Source organism: Paroedura picta, chromosome 5, assembly GCF_049243985.1.
Source record: "Paroedura picta isolate Pp20150507F chromosome 5, Ppicta_v3.0, whole genome shotgun sequence".
Lineage (NCBI taxonomy): Eukaryota > Metazoa > Chordata > Lepidosauria > Squamata > Gekkonidae > Paroedura > Paroedura picta.
Genome location: NC_135373.1, coordinates 99,430,370 through 99,452,175, shown reverse-complemented (window position 1 = coordinate 99,452,175; position 21,806 = coordinate 99,430,370). Strand labels below are relative to the sequence as shown.

Here is a 21,806-nt window from a genome sequence, read left to right as displayed (position 1 = left end):
ATCTGTGGCTTAAGAAAGAAATAGTATCATGTGTATTTTCTCATTCCCCTTTAATAAATTGCCTCCCAATTGATTATTTGGGAAGAATTCTAAGTGATGATTTTGACCTATAAAATACAAAATGTTGCAGAATGAGAATATTTTAAGGATTTCCTTCCTAACCAGCAGTTGATCTGTTCGTTCTGATGGCCTAGTGGTAAAAAAAAAATGATTGCAACCTTCTGATTGATCATACAATTATTAGGGATTCGCTATAATTCTATATCCTGGTCCGCCACCTTCGAGACTGGCTTGTGGCAGGTTACAGAATGTCCACCAAAACCACCAATAAAACCCCATTAAAAACCAACAGTACGGCAAAAACATACACTTGAAAAGCAACGTTAAGTTGTAAGCTATAGGGGGGAAATCTAACTCTTCCCGTTATCCATAATTTAAACCATGTCATTAAATATTTGTGTACAGTAGTATTAAAGTAATGAATTTAAAAGAATTTAAAATTTATTTCACTTCTGTTCTAGTAAAATTGTCTAAAAGACATTTGCTATAGTGATACCCAATCCCTTCCCCTTGTGCTTATCTTTAGTCTATGCCCAGTTCTTCCTCCTGTAGTTGCCTTTCTGTCTTCCTTTATATTTCTTTAAAAATGACCTGATTGCTGGTGCTGTGAGTAGGGAGACAGTTTGGAAGGAGAGCTCCACAGGGGCAGCACTTATCCTTTCCATTGTGTTGTGTCCAAACCCTTTCTTCACAGACCTCAGCCAACTGCTTGTCTGGTCCTTTATGATTATCCCACTCACTGCTAGACAATTATAGATAGGAGCCTACTGTTGCAGTATGCGGAACACACAAACTCTGAAGTCTGTATTGGATTCACAGCTTTGCTGAATGTGCTGAAAGTACTTTGGAAATACCTGAACTGGATCTGTATGTCACATGCTGAAACAGGGGAATTCAGACAGGTCAGCGTGAAAGTGGTGTCAGCAGGCAGTGTAGCAGAGACTGTTTCTGGCTGGCCTTATGAATAATACGATAAAAAGTAAATTGGTGCTGTTGCCATAGGGAGTGCATGACATAGGTTCCATGTCTGTTGCATAATATCAAAATTCCAAAATATTCTAGCATTACAAAATGTAGGACAATTTTTCAAAAGTTCAGCTACAGAAAACCTTGAATTTTGAAAATCTCATTCAGAAGCTAAAATAAAGGTGTCCTTTTGATATAAAATTTGTGGTTGAGAATGGGCATACTTTATTGTTAGCTTCCCTTCACTCCATCCCCTTATGTGTATCTGAGATTAAAGATTTTATAAATCATATTTTAAAGGGATTGAATCAGGTTTGTAGTCAGGAAACAGTCCACAGTTTTGGATATCACAACCATTTTGTCTGAGTGTGTCCACACACTAATGTTCACGCCTTGAATAAATCTATGTTGGTCTTGAAAGTGCTATTGGACTCAATTTTTGTTGTACCGCCAATTGAAGTTAGTTTCAAACTTGGAAGTCTTCAGTATTTTATTTTATTATGTCAGCTATCTTTCACACAGTTTTTCAGAATTTTAGACAGCTTGTGCCCCTCCCCAAAGCCACCTTTTAAAAATACCAAATTCCACAATGATAGAATAAATCATTGTAAAAACAGTAATCTTAGTTGATAAAGTAGCACTTTTGTTTTAGAGTTTGGCTTTCTGACTTTTAGAGAAAAAGAAGCCAAAAAAACTCCATCCATATATGTATTTAGTTGTGTATGCCAATTACAGTTCTCATATCTGTTCATTCTTCCCTCTGCTTGCTTTTATCTTAAGAATGGACAAACCTGGGAAAATGTACTTGAATGGTAACGTGAGTCTGAGGATGTGCATTTGTTAACTACAAATGACAATCTCTTGGTTAATAGGGATGAGAAATGACAGTTTGTTAAGTGCTGACAGGGGTAAAAGGACCACTTAGAATGGTGTGTATTTTGCTCCATCAATGCTGACATACAATGCTTGCCTTCGCAGATGGAACATGAGGATTTTGTAATGGAAGGGCATGGCAAGACTCCACCTCCTGGTGAAGAAAACAAACAGTGAGTCACAAGTTTATTTAAAAAGGGCCATAACAAGGGTGTATGATATAAAAAGCACTTGTGAATTAATGTGCTTGAAGCATTGCTTCTTTTCTAAGGCATTCATCCTTTAGTTATTTCAATATTAGATCTTAAGTAGCCAGGATAAGTGTACTGAATATATAATAGGCTCTTTAAATTTAGAATGAAAAATATCAGTTTTGATGGAAATGACTGGAGGTATGATGAAACCGCTCGTAAGTAGGTTTCTACCTCACTGTACTAGAACGAATACAGAAGTATGAAAGTTAAGATCTGCTTGCTGATCTATTCCCCTAGATGGATTTTTGTATTTCAGTCTTAAATAAATTTACCCAACAGTCAGGATCATTAAGTGACAAATGCAGGAGTTTCTGTATTGCCCTGTTCATTCTGATTTACCTATGCAAATATTTTGATGAGAAAGTCTTTTTGTATTAAAAAGTTTTAATTCTTTGTATATACGTATGTTAAAATATGGTTTATTTTATGGTAGGTTTTAGGTTCATAAAAATTGCAGTAGTGTTCTTAAGGATATATTTTATGGATATGACTGTAACTGATAATACCTGGCAGGTAGGGACAGCAAGAAATAGTGCATCAGAAAAATATGGTGGATGACAATGGATTATTTTATTATTGATTTATTTATTTATCATACTTATATACCGCCCTCCCCGGAGGCTCAGGATTATGGGACAATTGGTCCAGGTTTACTGCTAGCATGGCAAAAGGTTAAATGGATAATCCATGGCAAGTAGGTTTGGCTGGAGAAGCTTTGTGGACTACTTGGTATAGTGGTTATGAGTGGCAGCCTCTAATCTGGAGAACCAAGTTTGATTTCAAGATGAATGACACAGTGCCTTACCTAGCTCACAGAGTGTGTGTTGTTGGGAGAGGAAGGGTAGATGATTGAAAGCTGCTATGAGATTCCCTTGTGTAGTAAAAAGTAGGGTACCAAAACCAACTCTTATACTGAGGTAGACAAGATTCTTGGCAATTATAACAAATAAATATATTTATTTATACATTACCCTTCCCCAAACGTTCAGGGCAGATAACAACATATGTGATAAACAACAATAAGTCAATGCAAACAATAAAATCATCAGTAATTTACTGTTAATTTAAAATGAATCATTCTAAGGCTCCTCTTTTCTGGGGGAAAGGGTGATTGAACTAAACATACTTATGTAAATATACTGATCATATAGTGGTTGAGAATCACTGTTCTAGACTACAAAGTCTAGACTACACTTGGAAGGAGGGAAATATGGATGTGCACATGAGACAGTCTCTAAGAATCTGCTACTTTGTATTCAGTGCATTTCTGGCAAGGAAAGATTGCCTTTTATATAATTGCTGTGGGATTGCTGTGGGATGGGAAGGTATGGGAAAGCATTGAATACATACTGAAGTGCAAAATACATGATACTTCTGGATATTCAGTGAATCTAAAAGGCCTTGGACTCAAATGATAGTTCACAAACATTTGAAGACAATCTCCATGTATTGTGTTAATAATGAAATCTTTACAAAATAGTAACAAACAGGGCCAGGATGATTACTTCTACTGTTTGATTTTTGCAGTTTACTGATAGTTACTGAACTAGATTTGAAAAGCAAAAGCTCTAGAATGTCACCCTTAACAGTAACAAATGTCTAGTAGCATGAGCCTTTCTGAGCTTTAAACTGTCATGAAGTAGGCTCAGGCCCATAGAATCATACGTACTACAAATTTGTTTTAAGGTGTAAGAGGGCTATTCCTTTATTTTGGGCACCACAACTAAAGAAAGATGTAGACAAAATGGAGCATGTCCAGAGGAGGGCTATGAAGATGGTGTGGGGTTTGGAGACTAAGTCATATGAGGATAGGTTGAGGGAGCTTGGTCTGTTTAGAGAGAGCCAGTTTGGTGTAGTGGTTAGGAGTGCGGACTTCTAATCTGGCATGCCAGGTTCGATTCTACGCTCCCCCACATGCAGTCAGCTGGGTGACCTTGGGCTTGCCACAGCACTGATAAAACTGTTCTGACTGGGCAGTGATATCAGTGCTCTCTCAGCCTCACCCACCCCACAGGGTGTCTGTTGTGGGGAGAGGAAAGGAAAGGCGACTGTAAGCTGCTTTGATCCTCCTTCGGGTAGGGGAAAGCGGCATATAAGAACCAACTCTTCTTCTTCTTCTTCTAGCCTGGAGAGAAGACAACTAAGAGGTGATATGATAACCATCTTCAAATACTTGAAGGTATAGAAGATGGAGCAGAGTTGTTTTCTGTTGCCTCAGAGGGTCAGAACCAACAAATTGAAATTAAGTCAAAAGAATTTTGAGAGGAAGTCCCTTGCAATTCGAGCGGTTCCTCAATGGAACAGGCTTCCTCGGGAGGTGGTGGGTTCTTCTTTGCTGATTTTATGAATTTAGGCAGATTGTGAGTGAGTGGGCAAGAAGGAATAGTGTTTGTCTCTCGTGGCCCCTCCTTGCATACCCAGGGAATTGCTGGTTACCACTGTGGGATGGTAGGTGAATTTCCTTCAGGCCGGGGTGGATTTTGGAGATTTTTTTTTTGGTGGAGGGATCACTTGGGCATGGAATTGGGGTCACTGTATATGGGCAGGTAGTTGTATGTTCCTGCATTGTGCAGGGGGTTGGACTAGATGACCATGGAGTTACCTTCCAACTATCATTCTATGATTTAGTTTTGAAGAAATATACTATTGCTATTTCACAATTGAAGCTTGGGAGAGGGATATTTTCCCACCTCAAGTGATACTTTTAGAAATGTCATGCCGTTTGCAGTTTTTCATCTTATCCTTTTGGACTACCTTTTGTAAAATGCATACTATTACATGAAAATGCATTATAATTCCTGTAATCCTTCCAGCTACGAGCAGCTATGTGAGTAATGGAGGGATTAATTCTCCTTTCTTTGGTCTGGGGAGAGTAGCTACTTGAAGACAGCCGGACTTTTGTAACGATTTCTTTGAAACATTCGTTTTGGCTATTGAGAAATGCTTTGGAGCTTTGAAATTCAGGTTAAATATTATTGTATGTAGATGTAGATGTGTTGATTGATACATCGAAAGAGCATCTTGGTCAAAGAGTAGCTTTGATTGCAACAAATCAAATCAAGAAATTTAAGCTGTACACCAGGCAAAATATCAACCTATATGTGTGTGTAGAAATACTATTTCTCTTTTAACTTTGCATAATGTTTAGTCTAAGGTGCTGGAATGTTGAATGGCTGTTATCGATAGAACATTAGAACATCCATTGCAGAAAATTGCTAGAAAATGTTTTAAAACAGGTTGAAAGATCTTAATGTGTTTTCCATTACCCTCAATAGTTTCTGCTACGTGTGCAATCCAAAATTGTGGGACTGAATATGCTAGTTTCTATAGGCTTTATAACAGTTAAATCAAGCTAATTCTTATGGATTAGAATTAGATTGTACTAGATGTCATATGAAAATCTAATTTACCTTTTATTTTCATTAGAGATTTAAGCTGTAATCTAGAATTGTGTTAACCAGCAGCAAAGAAGATAGTGCTACAGCTTTAGTCTTTAACTTGTGGTTTGCGGTGAGTACCTGGGTAGTGATGAACAAGAATAATCTGTATTGCCAGTTGCATGACTGTTTATCCTCTTCTCTTTCAGTAAGGGAAAGAACATTGTCACAGATACATAGCCAGGAATATAGGGGAACAAAAGAAAAGAAAAACAATAATTAAAGATGTTTCTGTGTACAGAAACCAAGATTGCCTGATCTTTCAACTCAGTCCACATGAAGAAACACCATTAGTTTCTTGTAGAAATACACCCAAAGCAAACAAAACCAAAATTATTGCAAAATTATTCAGGATTGCATTTAATAAATTTCAAGAAGACACAACTTTTTGCCTTTTGGTTTTGTTTGCTTTGGGTGATCTTTCAACTCAACATAACAAAAAGGGAGTTTAGAGATTCAAAATGTAATAGGCCTAGAAGATGGGCAAGAAACAGAGATACAATTTTATTTTCTGGATTAGAAGCTGCTGAATTTATAGCAGTAGATATTATTTGTTAAGCTGGGTCACCTGGATTGGTGGTATTAAAATCTAAATAATAAATAAGGAAGGACAGATGGACATACCAGGTGCGGAAGTGAATGTCCAATTTCATAGAAATGAAGATGTGGTTCAATGATCCTCTTGGTTGAGAAACGTGTAATCACTATTTGTAACTAGACTTTAATATTTAAAAGAAGCAAGAATCAACTGATATTTTAAATGTATTTTAAGAAGTATGTATAACCTTATTTAACGTTTGAAATAACGAGTTAGCCAAGCATGTATGACCTTGCCAAGTGGGACAGCTAGCTATTGTTAGGAGATGATTTTAAAATCCCTTAAATACAGGAAGTTAAATTGATTGCTCATCCCACTACCAAAAAAGGTGACTCAAAAAACTATTCCAATTATTGTTCAGTAGCCCTAATTTCTCATGCTAGTAAGATTCTGCTCAAAATCATACAACAATGTGTATCAACGACCATTGAAAGAGAATCACCAAATGTTCAAACTGACTTTCAACAAGGGCATGGCACTTGTGATCACATAGCAAGCCTGAACTGGATTTTGGAAAAGTCATAGGAATATCAGAAAGATGTCTACATCTGTTTTATTGACTACAAGAAAGCGTTTGATTATGTGGATCACAAATTGTGGAAAGCCCTGCAAAATTGAAATTTTGTGCCAGTGCATTTGATCAAACTGATGCAGTCACTCTACGCAAACCAAGAAGCCATTATGCATACACCATTTGGTGACACTGACTGGTTCAAAATATAGGAATGCACGAAGGTTGTATTCTTTCCCTCTTCTTGTTTAACTTATATGATGTGATCATTATGAGAGAGATTGAAATAAAAAAATCAAACCCTAGAATTAAGATTGGAGGAAGGATTGGAAATAATTTTCGGGGTGCTGATGACACTGTCCTCCTGTCAGAAACTAAGGAAAGCCTAGAACAGCTGATTACAAAGATCAATGAAGTAAGAAAGCAATTTGGCCTTTTCTTAAACACTAAACAGACAAAAATAATGACCTCTGCAAAAATCCAGATATGTCACAATAACAATTGATGGTGAAGAGATCAAATGCATTCAAGAATTCATTTTTCTTGGATCACAAATTGATGTCAGTGGTGATTGCAGTATGGAAAATGGGTTGCTCAGCAATGATGAGCTTGAACCGAATACAGAAAAGCAAGGATGTAACCCTGGCTACTAAATGTAGATTAGTTAGATATATCATATTTCCAATAGCCACGTATGGGTGTGAAAGTTGGATGATGGAAAAATTGAACAAGAGAAAGATCGATTCATTTGAACTCTGGTGTAGATGGGTTTCGTGGACAGCAAAAGTCACAAACAAGGAAATACTACAGTGCATAAAGTCTTGATATATCACTGGTAGGCAAAAACACAAAACACATGCTCACTTACTTTGGCCCTATCATGCGATCCAACTCAATGGAGAAAGCAATTATCTTAGGATTAGTCAGTGGAAAAAGGAAACTAGGATGACAAAGGGCTCAATAGTTGGACATGATCGGGATGGACACTGGCCAGAACATTGCACGGCTGAGGGAGGCAGTATGGGATGGGGGATCATGGCGACAGCTGTGCTATGGGATCACCAAAAGTCAGACATGACTGAATGGCTGACAACAACAACAAAATTGATTGAGAGCTTCTTGAAAAAGGCTCCTGGCTTGTGACCTGCTTATATTTTGGGTAAGATACTTTTATGGACTCCTGTAATTACTCAAATGTAATTATCTATGTAACAATGCATGATAGTATAATTTTCTTTTGAGTTAGTGGTAATTATGCAAAATGAATGCTTACAATGAAGCGCAGATTCTCTGATAGTGTTAACTTATAACGAACCTAGTAAATCATTATTGAAGGGTACCTCTAGCCTCCAGGAATTGAATGATATGATACAGGAAAGCTAACTAGATGCCTTTGAGTTCTTAAGTGCATGCCTATGCCTGAAAGAGATGGACAGTAAAGTTATCAATAGCAGTGTCAAAGGTGAAATTACTATGTCCTTTGTTGCATGCTGGGGTCATGCGTCAGAAAACCTTGAAGTCTGCATAAGCCTGCACTGTCTGTGGCCTCATATGCACACACAGGAAAATGAGATGGTAGAATATGGAGGAAGATGAAGGGGCTGTACTTCTTCAGACTGCAGGTGGAAGAATTCTAATTTTAAATATGCCTTCTCTTTTTAAACTATTCCCTGATAATTCAAAACTTAAAATCGTAGGTAAAAAGGCAAGGACTGAAAATCTGTGCTGATTTCCCATTTGTAGGAAGTTTCTGATACAACCAGCTTTGAATCACATCATTTCTATGAAGTTGGTCATTCTTGCAACTCTGCCCCTGGCTTTTAACAAATAATATCCATTTGATAGCTATTGCTTCTAATATAGAAACTTTAAAGTTTGAAAATATGATTGTCTCCTTGCAGTGTCCTTGCATTGTGAAGTCATATAGGCCAGGGGTAGTCAACCTGTGGCCCTCCATATGTTAATGGACTACAATTCCCATGAGCCCCTGCCAGTGTTTACCAGCAGGGGCTCATGGGAATTGTAGTCCATTAACATATGGAGGACCACAGGTTGACTACCCCGATATAGGCCATTGGATAATTTTAGAGTACTGCATGAATAGACCAGGCCTATCATAATTTCTATGGCCATTTCTTTGTACAAATACTGATTTCACTCTTAACAATATTGTAAATTATACCAAGAGGGAGATTGTTCAGATGTTTCTGTTCCTCTGCTACAAACAAAAAAAGATGGTTCAAAATTAGAGAGGATCTTTTATCTGGGATTTCTAGGCTGTGTTTTTTTTCCCCATTGTGTTAATGAGATCGGAGCTAGAAATGTGAGTTTGGGACTCATTTTGGGTCTTGGCATGTATAAGAGAGCAAGAGAGTATTATTGAATAGCACTATGGTGATTGTCCAAAGCTATTCTTTTGGTTTTGTGGTGAAGTAGGACTTTGGATTCAAATATGTCACAGCATTAGTTGGCACCCAACATTCTCTCTGATATGCATGAAAAAGCTTTGTATATATATGTTGATTTAAGATAAGTAGAACAAACACAGCATTGAGGTGACCTTAATGGGCAATTGTTGTTCTGATTCATATTTATTTGGTTTTTAGTGACTACTAATGCCAGGAATTAAGACAACTGTCACACATTTAAGATGCTGCTGGAAATAAAGCAAACAAAAAACTCAGTGTCATGCTAGGAGGCAGGCTTTCTTAGCAGAAAGAGCATCTTCCCTGCTTATTTATATATCTCTTGACTGATACAGTTCAGACATTGGTATGTTATTCTGTGATGGGGAAACTGTTTGAATGTGTGCAAGCCTTCCCCCCTTTTTGATTTTAATATCCGGTAAGGTGTTAATTTCTGCAATTTAATTTTAATTAAATAACACAGATGTATTTTGTTAGAGTGATTGCCTCCTTCCACAGCTATTGTACTTACAGATCTCTTTGACAGAATGGGTAATAAACTTGTAGGTTCATATAGGTGCTTGTTCATTGTCTTAGTGGAGGTAGAAGAAACTTGATGCAGTATAGATGATTTCACTTTACAACAAACTGGAACATGTTCAGAGGATGTTAACAAACTGGAACGTGTCCAGAGGAGGGCAACAAAGATGGTGAGGGGTTTGGAGACCAAGACATATGAAGATAGGCTGGGGGAGCTTGGTCTGCTTAGCCTAGAGAGGAGACAACTGAGAGGGGATCTGATAACCAGCTTCAAGTATTTAAAAGGGTGCCATATGGAGGATGGAGCAGAATTGTTCTCTCTTGCCCCAGAGGGACAGACCAGAATGAATGGGACGAAATTAATTCAAAAGAAATTCCATCTAAACATCTGGAAGAAGTTCCTGACAGAGTGATTTCTCAGTGGAACAGGCTTCCTCGGGAGGTGGTGGGTTTTCCATCTTTGGAAAAATTTTAACAGGCTAGATAGCCATCTGACAGAGAGGCTGATTCCGTGAAGGCAAAGGGGTGGCAGGTTACAGTAGATGAGTGATAGGGATGTGAGTGTCCTGCATAGTGCAGGGTGTTGGACTAGATGACCCATGAGGTCCCTTCCAACTCTATGATTCTATGACCCCAGTGAACTGTCCCTTATGACCAGTGTGCTACACCACACCGCAATGATTTTGCAAATAATTTTTCTTTGCTTAAAGAACTGGCTGTTTAAAGGGCTAACATACTTCTGCTTAGCTGATATAAACAAACATAAATGTATTGATTTGTGTGGCAAAATGTCCCCCTCTTGCTATTTCAAAAGGATGCAGGGTTTTTCCTCTGCTGTGGAGAGATAATCTCTTGCTCATCTCCCTTTCAAATATTAATTGGCCTGGCCAGGAAGCAGGTACCTGGAGGGGGGGGGGAGTTTCTTCCCAGAATTCCTAGGAGAGGGACTTCCTGTGGAGAGGTATAGGATACTGACCAGAGAGGAAGGGGTCTTTTGCCTCCTGACCATCAGGATGGGAACTTGCTCTTTGGAGAAGAGGTAAGAAGCCATCTTGGACATGTGGCTTGGGGTAAGCTGATAATGCTATTCAATATTGAGAAGTCTTTAAGCCAGCGGTGCTTGCCCTGTATTTAACATCAGATAGGGAATGTTTTAGCAGAGGTACAGAAGGATTGCATTGCATCCAGTTTCTTTTGCTCCTTTTGCGTAACTCTGTGTTGTGCTAAATATCTGTTTTTGAACCTTGTTCTTTTAACAAGAGAGCCAGTTTGGTGTAGTAGTTAGGAGTGTGGACTTCTAATCTGGTATGCCAGGTTCGATTCTACACTCCTCCACATGCAACCAGCTGGGTGACCTTGGGCTCGCCACGGCACTGATAAAACTGTTCTGGCCGGGCAGTGATATCAGCGCTCTCTCAGCCTCACCCACCGCACAGGATGTTGTGGGGAGAGGATAGGGAAGGCAACTGTAAGCCGCTTTGAGCCTCCTTTGGGGTAGGGAAAAGCGGCATATAAGAACCAACTCTTCTTCTTCTTCAGGGGTCTTCAACCCCCGGTCTGCGGCCCGGTAGCGGGCCAATAAGGCCATGGTACCGGGCCGCCAGCGGCCGCGCCTGCCTCCCCCCCCCCGCAGCAAGAGGGGGGAAGAGGCAGGCGCGGCCGCTGGCACGCCAGCAACGCAAACGCGCGGAGCAGCTGTTCTGCGCATGCACGTTAGTGCCACCTAGTGGCGAAAACGCGCATGCGCGGCAACTGCGCGTGCGTGTTTACGTGCAGGTGCTGTGGCTGGGCCGCCGGCTCTCTCCCACCCTCGGAGGCGGTCCCCGACTACAAGAAGGTTGGGGACTGCTGTTCTTCTTCTTCTTCTTCTTCTTCTTCTTCCTCTTCTTAATAAATCTGTTATACTTTGGAAGCAGACCATGGTTCTCTGATCAATGTAGTGCTCCCCCATCTTGGAAATGGTAGCCCAGTGCAAAAGGAAGACTTAGGGCTAAGGAAGGGAGCTTGGCAAGCAGCTTCCCTTCTAGAGGGGTGTACCCATGGTACTCACGTGTTGGGACTGTGGGAGACCACAGAGGCGAGGCCTCAGGAGGGAAAGGGGTGGCAAGGAGTCCTGGTTTTCCCAGCTGCAGCCCTGTACTACAATCAGGTGGTAGCAGTGTGTTACCCAGAGAGAGTCCCTTTTGCCACCCTCCTGGAGTTGGTTGCAAGGTAGAGTGGGCAAGGCAGAACCAGGACTATAAGGCAAAATCTGGCCAGTTCCATCAGAGCTTGTAATGGCAAATAGTGCCAAGAATTAAGGTAACATATATGTCCATGAGTATCTGTGTAAGGAGAAAGCTTGAACTCCTAACATGCAAATCAGCTTAATATAAAACATATAGTCCTCTCAAATTTTTAGTTATTTAATTTTCATTTTATTATTGGATTGATATGATGCCTCTCCCAGCAAGCTGATTTGGGACAGTTAACATAATAAGAATTGCAGTATAAAACAGTTTTATTATGATAATAGTTGATTAGGGAAAAAGCAATTTAAAACAATTCCTTAAAATTCTATTGCCTAGCAGTTGCCAATCCATAATTACACATTTCCAGGGGAGATCACAGCAGAAAGGGGCTAATATAGATGTTTCTAATCAATGGCCCCAACCAAATCCTGGCAGAAGTGCTCCATCTTGCAGGCCCTTTGAAACTGGGCTAGCTCTTGAAGGGCTCACGGCTCTTCTAGAAGCTCATTCCACCAGGTAGGAGCCAAGACTGAGAAGGTCCTAGCCCTAGTAGGGCCAAATGTCCCTTTTGAAAGCCAGAAATCACCCGCCTGTTTAGTATTAGCTGAGCACAAAGTCCTTCAGCACGTAAATTCAGTCAGGTGGTCCCTCATGTACATAGGGCCCAGGCTGTGTATTGCCTTAAAAGTTAGGACCAGAACCTTGAACCTGATTCAGAATTCAACTAGGAGCCAATGCAGCTGCATAAGGACAGGCCTGATATGGGCTTTCCATGTTCAGAACAGAGACACCCTGGAAGCACACCTGGCCTTGACAGTGGCCAGGGCCTTTTCAGTCCTGGCCCCTACCTGGTGGAATGAGCTCCCTGAAGAGCTGCGGGCCCTGTCAGAGCTCTCTGGGTTCCACAGAGCCTGCAAAAGAGCGCTCTTCTGCCAGGTGTTTGTCTGAGGCCGGATGGTGGCTCGGGCCCTAAGATCAGGCCCCTTCCCGCTAGGGACAGAAGCCAGTACTATACTGGCCTGGATTCTCAGATTGATCTAAAGGTAAAAGTATCCCCTGTGCATGCACCAGGTCATCTCTGACCCTTGGGGTGACGCCCTCTAGCGTTTTCATGGCAGACTCAATACAGGGTGGTTTGCCAGTGCGTGCCCCAGTCATTACCGTTTACTCATTTTACTGACCTCGGAAGGATGGAAGGCTGAGTCAACCTTGAGCCGGCTGCTGGGATTGAACTCCCAGCCTCATGGGCAGAGCTTTCTGACTGCATGTCTGCTGCCTTACCACTCTGTGCCACAAGAGTCTCTAGATTGATCTATCCTATGCCTAATTATCCATCTGCCTGTCTTCCAACCAGTATCCTGTGTGGGTACAGTTATTATATTGTCATCTTTGTAAATATGCATTGTTTTATGGGGGTTTTAATGGGGAATTTTAAGTGGTTTTAATGTATTGATTTGTATTTTAAATATTGTAAACCGCCGTGAGCCGGTTCTCCAAGAGCGGCAGTCATACAAATATTATAATAACAAACATTATTATTATTAATCAAAATAATGTGGTGCTCATAAGCAAAAACTCCATGTAGCAGCTCTCTGAATCGGGAACATGTGTGTTCCTGACTTGATGTGTGAAATAAGTCAAAGTTAAGTGGTAATGACTGGGGAAGGCACTGGCAAACCACCCCGTATTGAGTCTGCCATGAAAACGCTGGAGGGCGTCACCCCAAGGGTCAGACATGACTTGGTGCTTGCACAGGGGATACCTTTACCTTTACCTTTATTTGTTATTCTGATCAGGTGGAAATTCATAGAATAAGATAAATGCAGGTGGAAAACCCCTTACAACTGAAGGCTAGGTTTTTTGTCAGATACCTGGCTCAGTCTACATATCTGCAGGGCTATACATATTTTGGTAGTAGTCCCCCTACTGCTAGTAGTCAGTGAGAATGAAACAAGAGCTACATACTTCCTCTGTTTCTCTCTCATCCTTCAACATCTTCCCCACCACCACCACCATTTTAGCTCTGTCTTTGAGCACTATGATTTAGGATTCTCTGGATGAGAGGTTTGTTTATCCTGCTGAGATCATATATTGAACTGCATGAAGCTGGTGCCATTAAAAGAAATTGTTGGTTTTCTTTTTGAGTTACCTGAGGCAAGTGTGGCAGAGCATGACTCTGACAGGATAATAGAGAATTATTCAAATATTGGGTTTGTGTGTTTGTTTTGGGGGGACACGTGCAGAAAAGTGCCGGTTTTTCTATAATATAAAGAATCTATAAAAGTCCTGCTAAAATTCAAGTAGTAGCACCTCTTTGAGCTAATAACCAATCTAAATAATTTATTATTATTATTATTTATTTGATTTGTATGACCGCCGCTCTCGGAAACCGGCTCGCGGCGGTTCACAACATTTTAATACAAAAACAATATATTAACCATTAAAATTCCCCATTAAAACCCCATTAAAACAATGACTAAGTCACAATGATGGCGATTAAAACTATTCCCGTACAGGCCCACTGGATGAGCAGAAGGGAACGGAGGATAATTGGGCATAGGATGGAACACTCTGGGGAACCAGGTCAGTTTAGTACTGGCCTCCCCCCTCCGGGGAGAGGGGTCCGATCTTAGCCCCGGGCCATCACCCGGCCTTAGACAAACGCCTGGCGGAAGAGCTCCGTTTTGCAGGCTCTGCGGAACTCAGAGAGCTCCGACAGGGCCCGCAGCTCTTCAGGGAGCTCATTCCACCAGGTAGGGGCCAGGACCGAAAAGGCCCTGGCCCTTGTCGAGGCCAGGCGTGCCTCCCGGGGTCCTGGGATCATCAGCAGATTCTTACCCGCAGAGCGAAGTGCCCTGCGGGGGGCATAAGGAGATAGGCGGTCCCTCAAGTATGCAGGACCCAAGCCGCGTATAGTCTTAAAGGTTAGTACCAAAACCTTGAACCTGATCCGGAAACAAACTGGCAACCAGTGCAGCTGCTTCAGCAGAGGCTGAACATGGGACCTCCAAGATGATTTAGTGAGGACCCGTGCAGCTGCATTCTGTACCAGCTGTAACTTCCGGGTTAGAGACAAGGGTAGGCCCGCGTAGAGCGAGTTACAGAAGTCTAATCTAGAAGTAACCGTTGCATGGATCACAGTGGCCAGGTGTTCCGGGGGCAGGTAGGGTGCTAGTAGCCGAGCTTGGCGTAGATGGAGAAACGCCGTCCGGGCTACCTTAGTGACCTGGGCCTCCATGGAAAGTGAGGCATCCAGAATCACTCCCAAATTCCTGGCTTGGGGCACAGATGACAATTGTACCCCGTCCAGGCAGGGAAGACGCGCTTCCTGTTCCTGCTCCCTTCGGCCTAGCCAAAGGACCTCCGTCTTAGAGGGGTTGAGTCTCAGGCGGCTCTTCCTGATCCATCCAGCCACTGCTTCCAAACAACTGGCGAATTTTTCTGGGGGGAGACCTGGCCGGCCATCCATCAAGAGATAGAGCTGGGTATCATCAGCGTACTGGTGACACCCAAGCCCATAACTCCGTACCAGCTGAGCCAGGGGACGCATATAGATGTTAAATAACGTGGGGGAGAGCACCGCTCCCTGTGGCACCCCACATGGGAGTGCAAAGGAGTCGGATAACTCCTCCCCCACAGCGACCCTCTGTGATCTGTTCTCTAGAAAGGAGGATAGCCATTTAAGAGCCACCCTTCCAATCCCAGTATCAGCGAGGCGGTGAACCAAGAGCTCGTGGTCAACCACATCAAATGCGGCTGACAGGTCTAATAGCACGAGAATGGCCGACCCGCCCCGGTCCAGCTGGCGCCGGAGATCATCTGTCAGGGCGACCAGCACAGTCTCCACCCCATGGCCAGGACGGAAGCCAGACTGGTATGGATCAAGGGCCGAAGTTTCCTCCAAAAATGCTAGGAGCTGGTCCGCGGCGGCCCTCTCAACCACCTTGCCCAGGAATGCAAGATGCGATACTGGGCGGTAGCTGGCGGGGTCCCGCGGATTCAGCAATGGTTTTTTCAGAAGAGGGCGAACCACTGCCTCCTTGAGCCGCTGAGGGAATTCTCCCGATGTAAGGGAGAGGTTTATAATCTCCCTCAGGGGAACACCTATCCGTGGGTCGCTGATCTTAAGCAACCACGACGGACAGGGATCAAGGGGGCAAGTGGTCGCCCTCACCGACCCTAGCAATTTGTCCACTTCGGATAAAGAGAGCCGCCTGAAGCCATCAAACCTGATCCCCCGTAACGGCCACGGAGCTTCTAGTTCACGAACTGTATCAACTGTGGCAGTAAGGTCACGACGGAGCGACAAGATCTTATCCGCAAAATAGCTCGCAAAAGCCTCGCAGCCTAGTTCCAATTGACTACTATTTTGATGCCCTCCTTCGAGGGCAGTAAGGGTCCGAACTATCCTAAATAATTGGGCTGGGCGAGAGCTAGCGGACGCGATTTCCGCAGCAAAGTAGTCACACTTTGCCGCTTTCACCGCCATCTCATATGCCCTCATAAGCGTGCGATGAGATGTTCTTGTAGCTTCGTCGCGGGTCTTCCGCCACACTCGCTCTAGCCGTCTCACCTCCCTCTTCCTCTCCCGAAGCTCCGCGGTAAACCACGGGGCCTGCTTGAGGCGAGGGCGGAGAGGGCGCTCAGGAGCTATCTCGTCAATGGCGGCCAACAGGCGGGACTGCCAGTCCTCCACCAAGGCCTCCAACGAGACACCGGAGGGCATCGGGTCCCGCAGAGCATTCAGGAATCCTTCGGATTCCATAAGTCTCCGTGGGCGGACTAAAATGCGTCCGTCACCCAAACAGGGGAGGGGTGGCATCCGTAGGCGAGCCTTCAGGGTATGGTGGTCAGACCACGGAACGATGTTGTTAGCCACCAGATCGATCTCAACACCAGCACCAAAGATCAGATCCAGGGTGTGGCCAGCCTGATGAGTGGGACCAGCAACAAATTGCGAGAACCCCAGTGTCGCCATGGCCGACACCAGGTCCAGGCCAAGTCCTGGAGCCGACGAATCCGCATGGACATTAAAGTCCCCCAAAATTAATAATTTGGGGAACTGCAATGTCCAGGCGGCCGCCGCCTCCAGCAGGCCCAGCAGGGCATCGGGCGGGGCAGTGGGTGAACGGTACACCGCCCAGATGGCCACGTTCTCGACCGATTCCCACGTCAGGCCGACACATTCAACTCCTGGGATCGATGGTGCTGGGAGAGCCCTGAAGGCATAGCTGTCCCGGACTAGGATCGCCACCCCACCCCCCCTACCATGGAGCCGGGGCTGATGGAGGACCGAGAAGCCGGGTGGCGCAAGATCTTTAAGGGCGACTGTTTCACCTTCGCGCACCCAGCTCTCGGTGATGCACGCCAGGTCTACCCCATGCCCTGCGAAATAGTCCCGCAGGGTTGAGGATTTGTTCTTGATCGACCTGGCGTTGCATAGCATCAGCACCGGCTCCGCCCTAGCCCTCTCTCCTACAGATTTGGGGATGGGACGGAGGTTTGAAGGACAGCGAGCACATCGACCAGGCCACCTACCGTGTTTCCACGGTCGGGGCCTTTCTGGACCTGCGTGTGCCGCTCTCCCCCTATTATTGAACCTCCTCCCACCGCCATACCTCCCTTGGCCCAGAAGTGCTGGAATAATTCTCCCAGGTTGGGTTATAACCCCCTCTCCCCTTCCATGCCCACTCTGTCGTTCCTGTCTGGCAGACCATGCCATGTCTAGCCACGTCCAGTAGTGCCCTGTATATTGGCCCCAACCTTATCTAATTACTGCAATACTTTGGGTAGAGCGGCTGTAGCTCCTCCCTCTCACTGGCCCTAACCAATCTAACTAATCTAATTTAACCTAGCTGCTACCAATTCCCTCCCTAACCCACCCTAACCTCACCCTCCCTACACAGCCCCCTACAAAAATCCCCCCTAGCCCACCCAACCCAACCTGACACCTAACAGCTGGTCTAACCTCACAGAGGAGAGGATCTGCCAGATCCCGCCTTTCGGGGCTCTCTAGCTTCCCCTCTCCCCCACAACTCCACTTAAGGCCACTCCAGCCGCCCTAATAATTTTCTCCCAGCATCTCCCACAGCTCCAACAACAGCTATCAGATTTTTTGGCTGTACTAGTTCTTCTTTATCCCAGAAGAATCTTTGTCGCCACAAGAGGGCGCCAAGGAACAAGTTTCTTCCTCAGTTCCTCTCGGTTCCTCTCGGTCTCAAATTGTTTTGGTTTTTCTACATAAATTCTTTGTCTTTAATTATATTGAGAAGTTACAGAAGGTATTTTAGACTGGTACAGACTACCTTAGCATTAGCTATTATGTTTCAATTGATCAAAAGTATTATTTTTCTGCATTTGCAAATAAACTTATACATACAACTTATTACAAAGGAGTAAAGTAGAAGAAGAGATTATTTTTGCTTTTCATAGTCATTGTGGACACAAGGTTTTATATGAGCTTTCACTGGTGGTTGAAAGAGCTCTAGAATACCTTTGTGTAGGAATTTTGATACTGTGGCTATCAACAGAGGCATGGAGTGTGTATCATCTTCTAATACAGTAGGTGCTGTTGTTGTCAACAAAAATTATTAGAATAACCTCTTTGAAATTTTCTTCTGATAAGCTTATTACTGTCAAGGTACTTGTATATTTAAACACTTATATCTTGCCTTCTCCCTCTGAGGGGATGGCATCTACCTCAGGTTGATTCTCATCTGTTGCTAGGGAGGTAGGAGGCAAATCCATAGGCCTGGTAGCTTCATCTTGCCCTGCGGAACTGATTTAGGAACTGGTATCAGCATCAGATCTTGATTTGGGCAAATCTTCTGATGGTCTAACATAATCTATGCTGGTGGACCAAAACCAGCAACCGGAAGCAAGGCAAAATTTAGGAGATGGTAGACAAAGGCTGAATGTTTACAGATGCAGGCCTTTGGAGCTGGTGCCTGACATGACCGGATCTATCAGCCCACAGTCTGTGGGTCCCAGAGGAATCCAAGCTTCCAATAAACCTCTTGGAAATAAGACCCATATTGATTCATTTTGAACAGAAACGCAGGGGGAAGTCTCTGCTGATAAGCACAGACAATACCACAAGCAAGACATATATAAAAAAAATGGGGAATCCAGAGCTACCCTCCTACATCAAGAAGCAACCAAATTTCTGTCTTGGGCACAGAAGAACCTAATATCAATCAGGACCAATCACATAAAAGGAAACCTCAACATCCAGGTAGACTGGCTAAGCCATTGCAGAATAGCAGTGGGGAACTGGTTACTCAAATGAGAATTGTTCCAGGACATCATGCAACACTTTGGGAGATGGGAGTGGACCACTTTGTGACACGCAAAAATAATCAGGTTCCCAGATTTTATTCCAGTTCAATCTCACAAAGCAGAACAACCTGATGCACTCAAATCCCAGTGGCATCCAGGGCTTCTGTTTGTGTTCCCTCCATTTCCCATGTTACCAAGGCTCCTCAAAAAACATTTTCAACAAAAAGCAGCCATTTTGGTAGCTCCATTTTTGGGCAGGAAGACCTTGGTTTTCATCCATTCATCAGATGATGGAGGGCCCTTATGTTGCTCTACCAACAATATTGGACCTGCTCCATCAGGGTCTGATTTGGCATCTAGACCCAGAATTTTTGAGACTAACAACTTGGAAGCTTAACAGGCTCCTCTTCTGACACTTGGTTACAGTTCCCAGCTACAATTCTGGCCTCCAGGTAATAGTCCACCACTCGTATCTATAACTGTTCCTGGAAAGCATTTGTTAGGTGGACTAGATGGAAGAAAGTGGACTACATGCATCCTATGATCAGGGAGATTTTAAACTTTCTCCATGAGAGCCTATAAAGGGGACTACAACCAGCTACTTTGATAAGGCAAATAACAGTTATGGTGACCATCATTCCAACAATCCAATGGTTTCCTATCTCTAGACACCTTCACATTGACCCATTATGCACAGCCGCCGAAACGGCGATTTCGGGTCACATGGAAAACGCGGAGGGGGAAGACGCGAAGCAAACCGGTTATGCATGGGCCGGGGTGCGACGGCGGCAAAACCCAGAGCGGCGGGTGTTGAGGCATCGATGCGGAGCCAAGGGGAAGCGAGGCGAGCGCACCGCTGCATTGGTGAGCGTCGGAGGTGGAGGCCAGGAAGGGCAGAAGCAGCCTGCGCAGGCGCAGCCTTGCTGGGTTTGTCGGGCACAGAGGGGGAGGGAGCATGATTCCCCTTCCCCTTAGCTTACTCCCAGTTCGCCTCTCCCCTTCTTTGCTGCCCCGGTTCCTCTGCCCCATAGGTTTCCCCTACTTTAAGCTTCGTATTGAATTGTATATTTGTGCTTTGTTCATTCACACTGTTTTATAAAGTTTTTGTATTTTCTTAGAGACCTCACCTCTGTTCTCATTTGTGGTTGGGGAGGGGTGTTTGGGAATGGGTGGGAGGTGGGTGGCCAGCCTCTCTGCCTTCCTTAGCCGCGGCGATCCCCTCGCCCCCCTCCACTGTGAGCTCTCCGGCCGCCTTTCCGTCCGTGTTCCCGTGGGTTCCCCCCGGCCTGCACCGCCGTTCGTTCCAGCAGCCCTTGAGCGGTCGCGCCACCTCCGACCCTCCGGCCTCCCCGATTATGCACGCGGTCAATTCGGCGCCGCCTCCGGTAGCACCCTGGTCTCCCGGGAAGCTGAGCTTTCTTCCGCATTCTGCTAACGCTGCTTTTTCGGCGGCGTGCACCAAATCTGCAGCCAGTTGCAGCCGACTCCGTGCGTTATCGGTGATTTTAGTCGCCGCCATTCCACCCCGAACGCGCGCTAAAACCCCCGTGCATAATGGGTCATTGTGAGGTTCCTAAAGGGGATGGCAGCTAGGGCTCCTTCCCAGAGCCATAGATTCTCCTTGTGGAGATAAAGCGTGGTCCTCAAATCCCTACCTCAGCCACCTTTTAAACCATTAAAACAGGTAACATGTCAAATGTTAAAAATGAAAGCTTTATTTTTAGTTGCAATTATGTCAGTTAGATAGGTTTCAAACGGGAAACCTTATCAGTCAGAAAAAAATCTCTGTATCTTTCACAAAGACAGGGTGCTCCTCAGGACCGACCCAACCTTCTATCCAAAGGTCAGGTCATCTTCCTACATTTCACAGGAAATTTACTTACCATTCTTCTATCCTTCTCCAAAAAGTCCCAAGGAGAAGGAATGGCACAAATTAGATGTCGTAAGTGTACTTACTTTCTGTCCTATTTTGGTAGTTTTTATCAGGAAGAAAGAGAGTTTGTTTCAATCAGTCCATCTAACCTGAGTATAAAAATGCCTACAGCACTTATTAGCAGGAGCCTGAGGTCCTGCATTGAGGCTAATAGAATTCAAAGTTTACCTATTCTGCAAGGAATTATGGCTTACTCCTTTAAAAGTGCAGCTACCAACATGGCCTTCAGGAATCAGGCTTCAGTTAAGGAAGTGTGCAGGGTGGCTATTAGTTTTTTTCCACATTCATTAGCCACTACAAGCCATAGTTCTGCTGACCTGCCTTGACAGAAGGGTCTTAAAACATGCCATGAGTCCAGGACACGGTGATTCTCCCAGGATGTAGCCATTGCTTTGAAAAGGCCCAATGCAGATGCCCTCTTTTCAGTGGGAAAACAACCATACACAGAGCACCTTTTACTTTGCAGTCTTCCTTTCTTCTGGTTCTCTGATTCAGTTTCTTTACTGCTGTTGATTTTTTATTGTCATTGTATTTGTTGTTAGTACATGCTCCTTAAGGATTCTAGAATTTCATACACTAGGTTGGTTGATTCCCACCAGGAAACAGGAAGTTAAAGAAAAAAGAATTTGCCTCCTGCCTCCCTAGCAACAGGCAAGAATCAGCTCAACGCAGATGCCCTCCTACCTCAGAGGAGAAGGATCTTTCTCGGTAGGTAACCAA

At 44.0% G+C, this 21,806-nt stretch overlaps 1 protein-coding gene across 16 annotated transcripts in view; it reads left to right on the top strand.

Annotated features, from left to right (window-relative positions):
• TNRC6B (trinucleotide repeat containing adaptor 6B) overlaps positions 1 to 21,806 on the top strand; it is a 146,226-nt gene that overhangs the window by 20,861 nt on the left and 103,559 nt on the right. For 5 of the 16 annotated variants that reach the window (XM_077339415.1, XM_077339418.1, XM_077339426.1 and 2 more), the window contains one exon: positions 2,005 to 2,072. The exons of 2 other annotated variants lie outside the window; for them this stretch is intronic. In XM_077339415.1, the coding sequence (XP_077195530.1) occupies positions 2,005 to 2,072 (68 nt within the window). Of the gene's footprint in view, positions 1 to 2,004; positions 2,073 to 19,827; positions 20,018 to 21,685; positions 21,795 to 21,806 lie in introns of those variants that run through there. 9 more of the 16 variants (XM_077339411.1, XM_077339410.1, XM_077339413.1 and 6 more) reach the window with 3 other exon arrangements.